General features: G+C 44.3%; 1 protein-coding gene across 1 annotated transcript; it reads left to right on the forward strand.

Annotated features, from left to right (window-relative positions):
- LOC141430084 (alanine aminotransferase 1-like) lies at window positions 1-9,635 on the forward strand. Its single transcript, XM_074090625.1, has 9 exons — window positions 1-196; window positions 4,432-4,521; window positions 4,918-5,012; window positions 5,477-5,667; window positions 6,165-6,367; window positions 6,688-6,810; window positions 7,757-7,963; window positions 8,294-8,437; window positions 9,318-9,635. Exons 1-9 carry the CDS (start codon window positions 50-52, stop codon window positions 9,522-9,524), a joined length of 1,407 nt encoding a protein of 468 aa, XP_073946726.1. The 5' UTR covers window positions 1-49; the 3' UTR covers window positions 9,525-9,635.
- The last annotated feature ends 2,155 nt before the right edge of the window (window positions 9,636-11,790 follow it).

The following is an 11,790-nucleotide window of genomic DNA, read 5'->3' on the forward strand; positions in this document are numbered from 1 at the left end:
TGAAATGTTTTGAGTGTTCGCTACACTTGTGACTTGACATAGCGTAGACATGCAAGCAGTGGACAGCGATAGCAATATGAAGCAGAAGCCAGGGTCCCCGAGTGACACCATAAACCCGAACCTGCTGGGCGTGTCGTATGCTGTACACGGACCCATCGTCGAGCGCGCCATACAGATCGAAAAGGAACTCCAAAAGGTACGAATTATAGAAATAAACGTATCGGGAAAACATTTGTATGCATTAGCTAAAGGATTTCATTGCTTTATATTTGAGGGTGCACCCTCCACTCGTACCTTCGGTAACCTTTTTAACCCTCGAATGCACCCCATTAGGGTAATGGTTCTTTTAGTTAATATGTTATAGGGTTTATTTTCTTATCAATCGGGTGGAGGGTACTCGGGGGTGTACTCGTTTGCTACCTGTTCGATATTCCGTATTTGGTGATTGAGAACCATTACTTTGGATAATTTGTGGAATAAATCACGTTATTACGTTCGAAACTCCTTTTAGGGTTCCGTAGCTTTGACAATGAACCTTTATAGTCTCGCCATGTCCGTCTGATTATCCGTGGGTTAGCTTGTAGACTATGTGTACCAGTAAACTGTAATTTTCTGAAAGTATTATTATACTAGCTTTTGGCAAAAGCAACGGCAAGGCTAGCAACCTGTCATTACTTATTCTGTGCTATTGTACCGTTTTTGTCAAACTTAAAACCTAAAATTGCTAAAAGTGGCTCCGAAGCGGTAACGTTTTCGGGTGCTCTGCCCCATTTGGGAACACAGGCGTGATGTTTGTGTGTTTTTGTGTGGAATAGTCGATAAAATAACAATGGTCAATCCCTCTTGACATTTGATTTTTGCTGTGCAAATTGACAAGATTTCATATTTCTTAGACTATAATTCGATTCTTTCTCTTTATTCTGTTTGGAAAGAGAAAGACGCTGATATTTTTCAAATTTCGCTTCGATTAGTAATTATTTTATTACATTTTTTTTTAAGATGTGCTTATTCTAAAAGGGCATAACTCCAAAACAAACAAACAAAACAATAGATCCATTACTTTTGTCTAGTCTCTATTTAAAAAAAAGATCACGTAAATCCAACGTAAATCTGACGTAGACGTTTCTGGTGAAAAAGGCAAAGGAAACATAATCTATTATGTGGGAGCTGTGTTGGCAAATTCAGATAAGTATATAAAAAATATATATATTTTTTTAATTATGGAGAAATAAATTATAATAAATATTTTCCCATGTTCAGGAGGCAAAACTTTCGATTCCTGTAGTAATTTACAGGTGTTCAAAAAAATGAAATCTTGTCAATTCCGCCCCTTGCTCATGAACAATTTTTGGAAATGTGTTGTCACAAGTCTATTAGGGTTGTGGGCATGCCCATCGTGCCCACAGCGGTGGATCCACCCTTGGCTTTTGCCCGCGGCTTCGTCCGCGTGGAGTTCGGTTATCTATCGCGCGCTGTTCCCTCGGGAACTGTGCATTTTTCTGGGATAAAAAGTAGCCTATGTCACTCTCTGGCCCATAAACTATCTCTATGCCAAAAATCAAGTCGATCCGTCGCTCCGTTTCAACGCGAAAGACAGACAAACATACAAACACATACACTTTCACATTTATAATATTAGTATGGATTACTCGTAACATGCAGATAAAGCAACTAAATGAAATTATGAAAAAATATTTCTCTTAGTCGCCTCGCCGCTATTCAAAGAGCATTAATGAATCACATGAGGTGATTAAGGTATCTTTCACGTAATAGTGTTTCCATATACCACAAGCGTTACGGTGAAGGAAAACAACGTGAGAAAACCTGCACAAACCTGTAAAGCAAGCAAGAAGTGTGTGTGTGTGTGAAATTCCTAATCCGCACTAGGCCCGCGTGGGAACTACGACCCAAGCTCTCTAATTCTAAGAGCCCTATGCTCTACAGTGGGAATATAGGCCGAAATGACAATAAAGTTACTTATTTGTGAAGGTTTGAACACATTGTATAGTCTGGTTTGTTATTTTCGATCTCTTCTAGCCGATTCGCGGCTGTTATTGTCAATTCGTCACGCGTCCGACTATACGATCTAACTAGGAGCATTATCTCGCGCCGTTCCAGATAGCGGAAGAAGTTGCGGCCATTGCGACTGAGAGGGGCAATAAAAACATATTTTCGACAGCGCCACAGCCGCGGCGGCTGCCTCAGTCCACTTTATTCAACGCATGTTTAACAGACAGAAAGAAAAAAACATTTATTCCTGACAACATGGACATAAATAAGAATACGTAGAAGAACGCGGCTCAACGCCATAGCCAAGCGAATTAGCTCGTTGAAGTGGCAATGAGCAGGCCATGCACTTGTTGCACGGAGAACAGATGGCCTTCAGGCCGAAAAGTTCTCGAATGGAGACCGCGGATCACCAAAGACATGGACACGGTGGGTTTCACGATGGATGCAGGCCGCTTCCAACCGAAACAATCGGAGGTCTAATGGGGGAAGTCCATGTCCAACAGTGGACGTCCTACGACTGAGAAGATGTTTTTTTAAGACGCATGTCACGATATAAAGTCACGAAATGATCTCAAATCAGCAAACTTCGTCTTCATAATGTACCATCCATCAGCTAAATATGTGGTCTAGCACGCTAAAGTTGATAATCGTTTGCATTTCATAAAACAAATAATGCCAATAGACGTGCCTGTCAACTTGAAAGTTCGACTTTAGCGACATATTCATTTGATATGAACTTGTTTAAAAATTGATAGACCACTTATTTGGCTGATGGTGCATTAAAAATACATCCAAACAGAGTGTTTTATTTACCTACATGAAAAAGAAAAGAGTAAATAGCAATCGAATTAAAATAAAACTAAACTAAACTTAAAATACCTGCATATAAAACAAACAAATAAAGACAAAAAACAACTAAAACTAAACACTAAAACAAATGATTTAAATAAAACAGACCCCTAACCCCTATATGTTTTATTGTTCTAATCTGAATGCCAAAATAAACGACAACTCGCCACTTGTATCTACGAGTATAGGTTTCCCACAACTCTCGTGATATCATTCGTCCACCTGGTGGGAGGCCTGCCAACGCTTCGTATTCCGGTTCGTGGTCGACACTCGGAGACTTTTCTCCCTCAACGGTTATCTGTTCTTCGAGCGATGTGGCATACTCATTGCCACTTCAACATGCATATACTTCGAGGTATGTCGGCAGGCAGAGACTACAGAATACTAAACGTCACGATCCCATTAGAAATTTGTAATGTGCGGCCTAGTTGTAAATAGGTTGAATGGCGCAGCCGCCCCACGCGGCTGTGCGATTCGCGAGTGCGTAAGTTATGTTAGTTGTTGGCTATAAGGCTGATTTATTGCGCTGTTTGTGCGCCCCTCCCCCCTCCGGTGCGCTCCTCCCCCTCCGGTGGGCGACACGTAGCCCTGAAATATTGCCGCGGGCGCAGCCAGCGTTTTGTTTCAATAGTACATATGTCACTGCTTGACCTAATCAGGTCATATAGCTCAGTAGGTCAAACAACCAAATGCCTGATCGCCTTTACGCGCGCAAAACCGCAGGTATAAGCTAGCAATTCTTAATTTTAGTCGCAAAAGATGTCTGTAGAGTAAAGATAAACTGTGAAAAAATCTCAAATTCCTAAAAAAACACCTTGCCGTTGGCTATTAGAGCCGTTACATCAATTAAGCAGCTCACTTAGAACAAAGGTATCTCGACGCCCTAATTTGCGTCACAAATGAGAGGTGTCGAGTTACGTCTAGGTTAGATTAGGAGCGTGCAGCGGCGCCCGGCCGGCGGGCCGTCCCGGCCGGGGTGGGATGGGATTTGCTATTGAGTGTTGAGCTGAGGTTTTATTAAACGTAGAGTTACAGCAGGTTACTGCGTGAGCGGTCAATCTCAACCTCGTTGATGTAATTTATTACATGAAACCTACTTTAAGAGTGCTCTCTCACAGTTCGGCAAGCTTTGAACAGAAACCTTGCTCAGTATGTGGGCAACATGCCGATTGCTTGTTCCACTATGCTGTACAGGCTAACAAACTGATACATGAACCATGGTGGAATCTTTATGCTCCTATTGTCATGTTAACATTCCATACAGCTTGCCAAAGAAATCATAGTTAAATTAATTATGGAAAGCTTCCACCCCGGTACGCCAATCAGTTCCGTCGGCTGTAAAATGTTTGACTCTCGCACACGGGGCGATGCGGGGCGCAGGCGCCGTGCACTCGCCTGTAGCAACAGCCGTCAACGATCACTCGCGTTTCATTCGCTAGCTGGTTAGCGCACGTGCGTGGAAAACGAAATGCCATCAGCAAACAGAAGCCTTGTGAGCAACACCTAGTAATCGGACCGCCAAATCCTCAGACCCGAGCGTTGTAATTGTCTAATGATGTTTCCATGCTCCAGGGGGTGCAGAAGCCCTTCAGCCGCGTGGTCTTCGCCAACATCGGTGATTGCCACGCGTTGGGCCAGCAACCCATCACCTTCATCCGACAGGTTGGTTCACTATTTATCATCTATTATAATTAAGTACTTATAGTCTGTGCCGTGCCTGGTTTTAGGACCCGTGTCATATCTAAAAGGCAACTAAGGTAACTTATATCAGAGTGGGCAGCAGCACTCTGTATTGCATATAAACTCAACGCCAGCACTACGACGTGGAAGCCAAGAGGAAATCACCATACTATTTTCCAAAGAAAATCATTATTAAGTTTCAGTACTGGTCTCCAACCAACGACCACGACCAATTTGTCAAGAGTGTAGCGACAATAAATGAAATTCAGAAATTCTTGCGGCTGTGGATCATTTATTCTCTCAAATATAGTGATAGGTCTGGACTCTCGGGAAAGGAAAATTAAGGCTGTATTTATTAAATTATATATTTCTTTGCAGGTGCAGGCCCTGGCTGCATGTCCTCAGCTGATGTCCAGTCCCGACATCCCGGAAGACGTGAAGGAACGCGTCAGGGAGATCCTCGGAGATTGCACGTGAGTACCCTAACTACATCAAACTAATGTTTATTTGTCAGACCTTTTTTGTGGTATGCTTTATGTTTTATCCTTTTGTGTATTGAACTCCAATTTGTAAAAGTTTGCGACCATAGGCTATAGCGTGCATTGAGTATAGCAGGGTAGGTAGCGTTAGTGCTGAGGACGCGCTGCTGTAGCGCCAAGTACCAATTGCCTACCCTAGAATCGACCCAATGCTCGCCAATGTGCTAGGTACTCATTAAAGAAAGAAAGAAAGAAAATAATTTATGTATAACAGCAATGACACATAATTAGTAAAAATAACAATAAGAAATGTTGCCGCTATAAAAAGGTCCCGGCTCAGCATATCGCTGGTTGAAAACCAGCACTGGTCTTCCGCCGGGCCACAGGAGAGTGAAATTTACAAACTTTAATACGAGTATGTCGCCAACGAATCGTGAGTTAAATGAAGGTGTTTGTAGCGCGGGCTCAGTGGGCGCGTACTCGCCGCCGGCGGGGCTGGCGCTGGTGCGGCGGCACGCAGCGCGCTGGCTGCGCGCGCGCGACGGCGTGGCGGCCTCGCCCGACCACGTGTACCTCGGCGCCGGCGCCACCGACCTCATCTGCGCCGTGCTGCAGCTGCTGGCCGCGCCGCTGCACGGGAAGCCGCCAGGTGAGACACGACTCACTTGTTGTGGTCGTCAGGTCAGACTTGGTAATGAAACTTCGTGATGAATACTTGAGAAAGTAGTGTGGTGCCCTTCAGTGCTGGTATCCGGAGTTTATAGTTACACATCAAATCACCTACTCGCCTTTTATGACACCTATGGAAAGAGATGGGATCGGTTGATTCTAAATCCAGGCACAAAGGCTTCCCCTTAAAACGCAACAATAAATGATATTTTGCCAGCTACATTCACAGGTTATTTTTACGTGACGTGGCACAAGTAAGTAGTTTAGTTAGGCAGGTCCAACTTCAAGAAAGAAATTGGGCAGCATTCGGGAAGCTACGCAGCATATTCATGTCCAAGGAACTGAGATGTGGTCGCTTACAATGAGCCTCATAACAAAGCTCATGTCACTCGAAGAGTTTCCTTGCGTAATAGAATTAGAACTGAGGAGAGGAGCCTGTCCAGAAGGCATGTCTCACGGTGGTGTGCGCTGTTGCAGCGGTGATGATCCCGGTGCCGCAGTACCCGGTGTTCTCGTGCGCGCTGGCGGAGCTGGGCGTGTCGGCGGCGCCGTACCTGCTGGACGAGCGCGCGGGCTGGGCGCTGCCGCCGCGCGCGCTGCAAAGCGCATACAGGGCCGCCAGCGACACCCACGCCGTGCGCGCGCTTGTCCTCATCAACCCGGGGAACCCCACGGGACAGGTGCGACACGCTACTGCCGCTAATACATCGGACCAGCATTTACCATCAACATTTTATCCACATTTTACATGAGACTTACCCCTATTTCACTATTAATTGATTAATTTTGTGACAAGATATCTGTGATGCCGTCTCGGTTTGTTTTGTCCGAATAGACGGAGACGGCATCACATTTACCTGTCAAATAAAATTTATCCACGAGTGGTGAAATAGGCTCTCAGTCATCGAAGCTATCAGCCGATATTAAGCTTGAATCAGATGTTTCGTGTCTCGACCTATTCTAAGCGGTAATCAGGAAATGAGACCTGTCTCTGACGCAGGTATTGAGTCGCGAGAACATGGAGGAGGTGGTTCGCTTCGCGCATGAGCATCGGCTGTTTCTGCTGGCCGACGAGGTATACCAGGAAAACCTCGTGGACAAGCCCTTCGTGTCTTTCAAGAAGGTCGGTCTGCACAGGACAGGACTCCACAGTAACTAACTTCAGTGTTTGCAGAATTTCCTCCCGTACTCTACTCAATTTTAAACACATTCACTCACGTTGACGCACAATCTACATTTGAAATCAATCTATGTTGTCCACTAAATTATCAAAATCAAAATGCTTATTCGTATTGTGTCGGTCAGTAGACCCTGAAAGTCTGTTTTCCAATTCCTTTTTTACCCGACTGCCCGAAGGAGGGTTATGTTTTTCGAGCGTATGTATGTATGTATGTATGTATGTGGGTATGTATGTCCATTTCTTTGGTCCTCGCTGCAGCCTAAACGGCTGGACGGATTGTAACATATGAGGTATCATTGGATTCGTCATAACTGTCGGAGTGACATAGGGTATATAATATTTCAATATGGCGTCTGCAAAAAAAATATGGCGAAGGAATAAAAAAAAAAAAATTTGTATTGTAACAATATGGGATTCAAATGAAAGCTAATAATTAGCCCATTCTAAATATATATGGGCTATAATACTTTTAATCTACTATTTTCACAGAAATATCAAAAAAGTATAAAATAAAAAACATTAAATTTAAAAAATCAAAAAACCCGACTGCCTTAAAAACTAAAAGGAAGAAAATAAGTCTTGTGGTCTAGAACTCTGTCAAGAAGCTCATTTAAGGTTCAACAGTCGGGACCCATTCAAATCGTAACCAGCTCAAAAAATCTTGGTAATGGGTCCCGACTGTTGAACCTTAAATGAGCTTCTTGACAGAGTTCTAGACCACAAGACTTATTTTCTTCCTTTTAGTTTTTAAGGCAGTCGGGTTTTTGATTTTTTAAATTTAATGTTTTTTTCACATTTCCAGCGCTCTTGGAAAAACCAACTTTGCTAAGAAGAATGCAAAAGCCACGCTACCGGTCGCGTCACCAGCTAACGGTCATTCGGTTTCCAGGTGATACACTCTATGGGTCCTCCGTATGACACGTTGGAGCTGGCGAGCTTCATGACAGCGTCCAAAGGCTGGGCGGCGGAGTGCGGCGCGCGCGCAGCGCTGGTGGACATCCCGCGGCTCGCGCCGCAAGCACGCGCGGCGTTTGAAGATGCGCGCGCGCGGGCGCATTGCCCCAGCCTACTGGGGCAGTGTGCGCTCGACTGCATCGTAAGCTCAATTTAAAACCTTTATAAACGAACATGTAAGTGACTTAGTGGTAAGTAGACACTCGCGACCAGGAGGCGACAACGTAGAAGTAGTAGGAAGAGAAAGAGATTTTGAAAGCCCCCTTGTTAAAACTATTCAGGGACACCGCTGAGCGAGGTTCATTATAAAACTTAAAAGTACAGGGTACAAATTGCAAGTAAACCGAACTGTGGAGGAATGTCAACTGTCCAAATAACGTGAATAGGGCACTTGGAATAAAATATCCTACCCTAAATTAGCCTAAGCCGGTAACTAAATAAAATTAAAGAAAATGATAATGATTGTTGTCAGGTGAAGCCGCCGGCGCCGGGCGAGCCGTCGTACTCGCAGTTCTCTCTTGAGCGCGACGTGATCCAGCGCGCGCTGCGCGAGCGCGCCGCCGCAGCACACAGAGCGCTCAACGACATCCCCACCTTCTCCTGCAACCCTATCGAGGTCAGTTACAGATGGGAAATAATGGAGATCGATTCTAAAGGTCAATGAGTGTGTGACCAGACACGCGCGCCTTGCCTCGCGCCTTGTTTTACCCTTGGCAGCACTCGCGTCCGGAGCGGTTTTTGGGCACGAGTCAAAGGACCTCGCGACGAACTGGTGTTTACATTTGCGCTCTTGCTTCATTCGAGTTTGAACCTTGTGCTGCGCAGGTTGTAAGCAAGCTTAAAGACAACTTAAACTCGCCCCGAGTGTAATGCCGGCTGTACACACTCGCCGAGACACCCCGAGACTGACCGAGAACGAGTGTGTACATGATGCTCTCGCCTTGTCTCGCCCGCTCGGTTCTCGCCTCGGTTCGCCTCGGCCGCGTGTCGGTTTTTTGCGGCCGAGTCAAAGGGTCTCGTCCGCTCTCGCGAGGTAAACGAGACCAAGCATGTACACACTCGTTCATTTAGTTGCCCGCTTAGTAATGATAATAACTAACAGCACAAAGACAAACGGCAGCAGCAGTTTCCAGGTCCATCGTGGCCGATATCCTCTGTTCAAATGACGTGTACGAGTGTGTACATGGTGTGCATTCGTCGAGAGCTTCTCGCCCAAGACTCTCGGCGAGAGGCGAGAGGCGAGTGTGTACAGCCGGCATAAACAGGAAGCTCATTTACCATCGATCACGCGAGCCGCGGGCCGAGAAAGGAGACGAGGCTCGAGGCGAGACACGAGGCGAGAGTGTAAATCCCGCATGATTGAAGCTATGATACTTTTTGTAAGCAAATACTACCTGCCATTCCAAAATGGCTTACGCGTATATTTATCGCGAGACAACGTTGGATCGTTCGTTGACAGCAAAGCTAAAATTTTATTGTTTGTTTTTTTAACACAGGCCGCCATGTTCGCGTTCCCGCGGTTCACAATCCCGGCGCGCGCGCACGCGGCGGCGCGGGCGCGCGGCGTGGAACCCGACGAGTTCTACTGTATGCAGCTGCTCGAAGAAACTGGTACGTCACGGTTATATTATGACCACTTTGACAGCTCCGATGTTTGTTATAATTGCGACAGTACTCTAAAGAGCATCAATAGTATGACCTAGGTACTTTTCAACTCCACAAAACCAAACCACTTGGCGACTTGTCGTTCATTGTGACGTAAGTGACGTTCTAAAGAGGAGGCCTTTGTTCAACAGTGGACGTTTTCCCGCTAATGATGGTCTTTACTAATAATATGTCCTCATCTGCCTGTCCCCCCGCACCAAAGATTCCACACTTTTCACGTTAGAGTCAAACCCTCCGAGTAGCAATGCATTGCGGGGCTTCATTAACCCATCCCGGCGTATCTAGTCCAGCAGCCCCGCAATATACAGCTGTTTGTGTGTGTTAATTAGAAAATAGGTTTTCCAGGATGAAGTTGAGGAGATTAAAAAGATGACCATCGTTCGAGAGGTATAATAATGAAAGTGAAAGTAAAGTTGTACAGATCACACAATCTTAAGACTAGCGACACCGTGTTAAAAAAAGGAACTAATATTAATATATTTCGGGATCAACGCCATCTATCCGAACCTACTAGAGTTACATGGCCTATCATATCAATTAGTCAATAAAGATGCGAAATAGTTGAACGGTATTTACGGTAGATGGCGCTGTTCTACGCAAACTGTCTAGCCTGTCCACTATTGGACATGCTCCCACCGCAGGCTAAAGAATGAGAGCATAGAATATTAGATTATAATATTATACAATATTACATTGGGTTTTATCTAGTTTTATGTTACAAGAATAAGTAATGCACCAAGTATTTGCCAAGATAAAAACAAGATGTTACTGACTAATAAATTTAGCAATAATTTTTACTCGAGTAAGTACCCAATTAAACAGTGCATACAGTGTACAAGTTAATGGATAGGTACTTATTTATTTAATACAATAATAGAAATGAGGCATGATTAAGACGAATAAATGCGATACATTGACTTAAGTACCTAGAAGGCTTCAATATTTTATAAAGTGGAAGTTATCTTACATTTTAGTAGGTAACAACATGCATTTTTTTTTCTTAGTAGCAACGCGTGAATTTAATAATTCAAATAAATCACTACTTCTTGTTACAATAGGAAATAAAGTTAACTAGTTAAAGTAACTCAAAATAGAACTTAATCTTCGTCGCTGAAATAAATCACTAACTTATTATTACAATAGGAAATAAAGTTAACTAATTTAAAGCAATGTAAAACTTAATCTACGTCGCTGATTGGCAACGGACAGATATTATTAAATGCTCGTTTAATCGGTCCTCTTGCGGTTTGAATTTCCGCAACCCTCGTAATACCGTCTTGCCCTGGGCAGCAGCCGATGATGCGCCCTAGTCGCCACAAGCATGGCGGGACTCGGTCTTCCTTCACCAGCACCATGGTACCGACGCGCAGATCCTGACCCTTGCAGCTCCTCCATTTGGTGCGTTCTTGCAGCTGTCCTAAATAGTCTCTGGACCAGCGACGCCAAAAACCTTGCTGCAGCTGCTGCAATTGTTGGTAGTGGGTGAGTTTGTTGGTAGGTACATTCGCGTAGTCATAGTCAGGCAATGATATAGGCGTCCTACCGACCAAGAAATGTGCTGGCGTTAAAATGTCAAAATTGTCTAAACTAGAATTGGAAATTGGGCATAAAGGACGAGAATTAAGAATTCCTTCTACCTGGGTCAAAATAGTTGCAAATTCCTCATAAGTTAATAAGGCTTGTCCTAGTATTCTTTTCAAATGAAATTTACATGATTTAATAGCTGACTCATGCAAACCTCCCATATGTGGCGTGTATACAGGTAGGAATTTCCATGATAATCCCTCCTTTGCAAATGAAGTTATCAGATCATTCGAATTTTCCCTTAAAAAATTATATAACTCGGTTATCTCTTTGTTAGCACCGTGGAAAGTCGTACCGTTATCGCTTAGCATTTCCCTCGGCATACCTCGTCTCGATATGAATCTTCTATAGGCGGACAAGAACGCTAAAGTATCTAATCCCGAAACTAATTCAATGTGAACCGCCTTAGTTGATGAACAAACGAAAACGGCAATGTAGCACTTATTAGTTTTGTATCCCCGTCCTCTCCTGTCTCGCACTATAAAGGGTCCAGCGTAATCTACGCTCGTTGTCAAGAAGGGAGGGGAGGGCGTTACCCTTGGTGGTGGTAAGTTACCCATAATTGGGACAGTTAACCTTGGTTTAGCTCTAAAACACGTCACACATTTTCGTACAACTTTATTTACGAGTTTCTTACCATGTATTGGCCAGAATCGTTCTCGTATGGATGATAAAAGAAGCTGTGGACCAGCGTGCAATAACCTCATGTGTTCACTGCGA

The sequence above is a fragment of the Choristoneura fumiferana genome, chromosome 8 (assembly GCF_025370935.1).
Source record: "Choristoneura fumiferana chromosome 8, NRCan_CFum_1, whole genome shotgun sequence".
NCBI lineage: Eukaryota > Metazoa > Arthropoda > Insecta > Lepidoptera > Tortricidae > Choristoneura > Choristoneura fumiferana.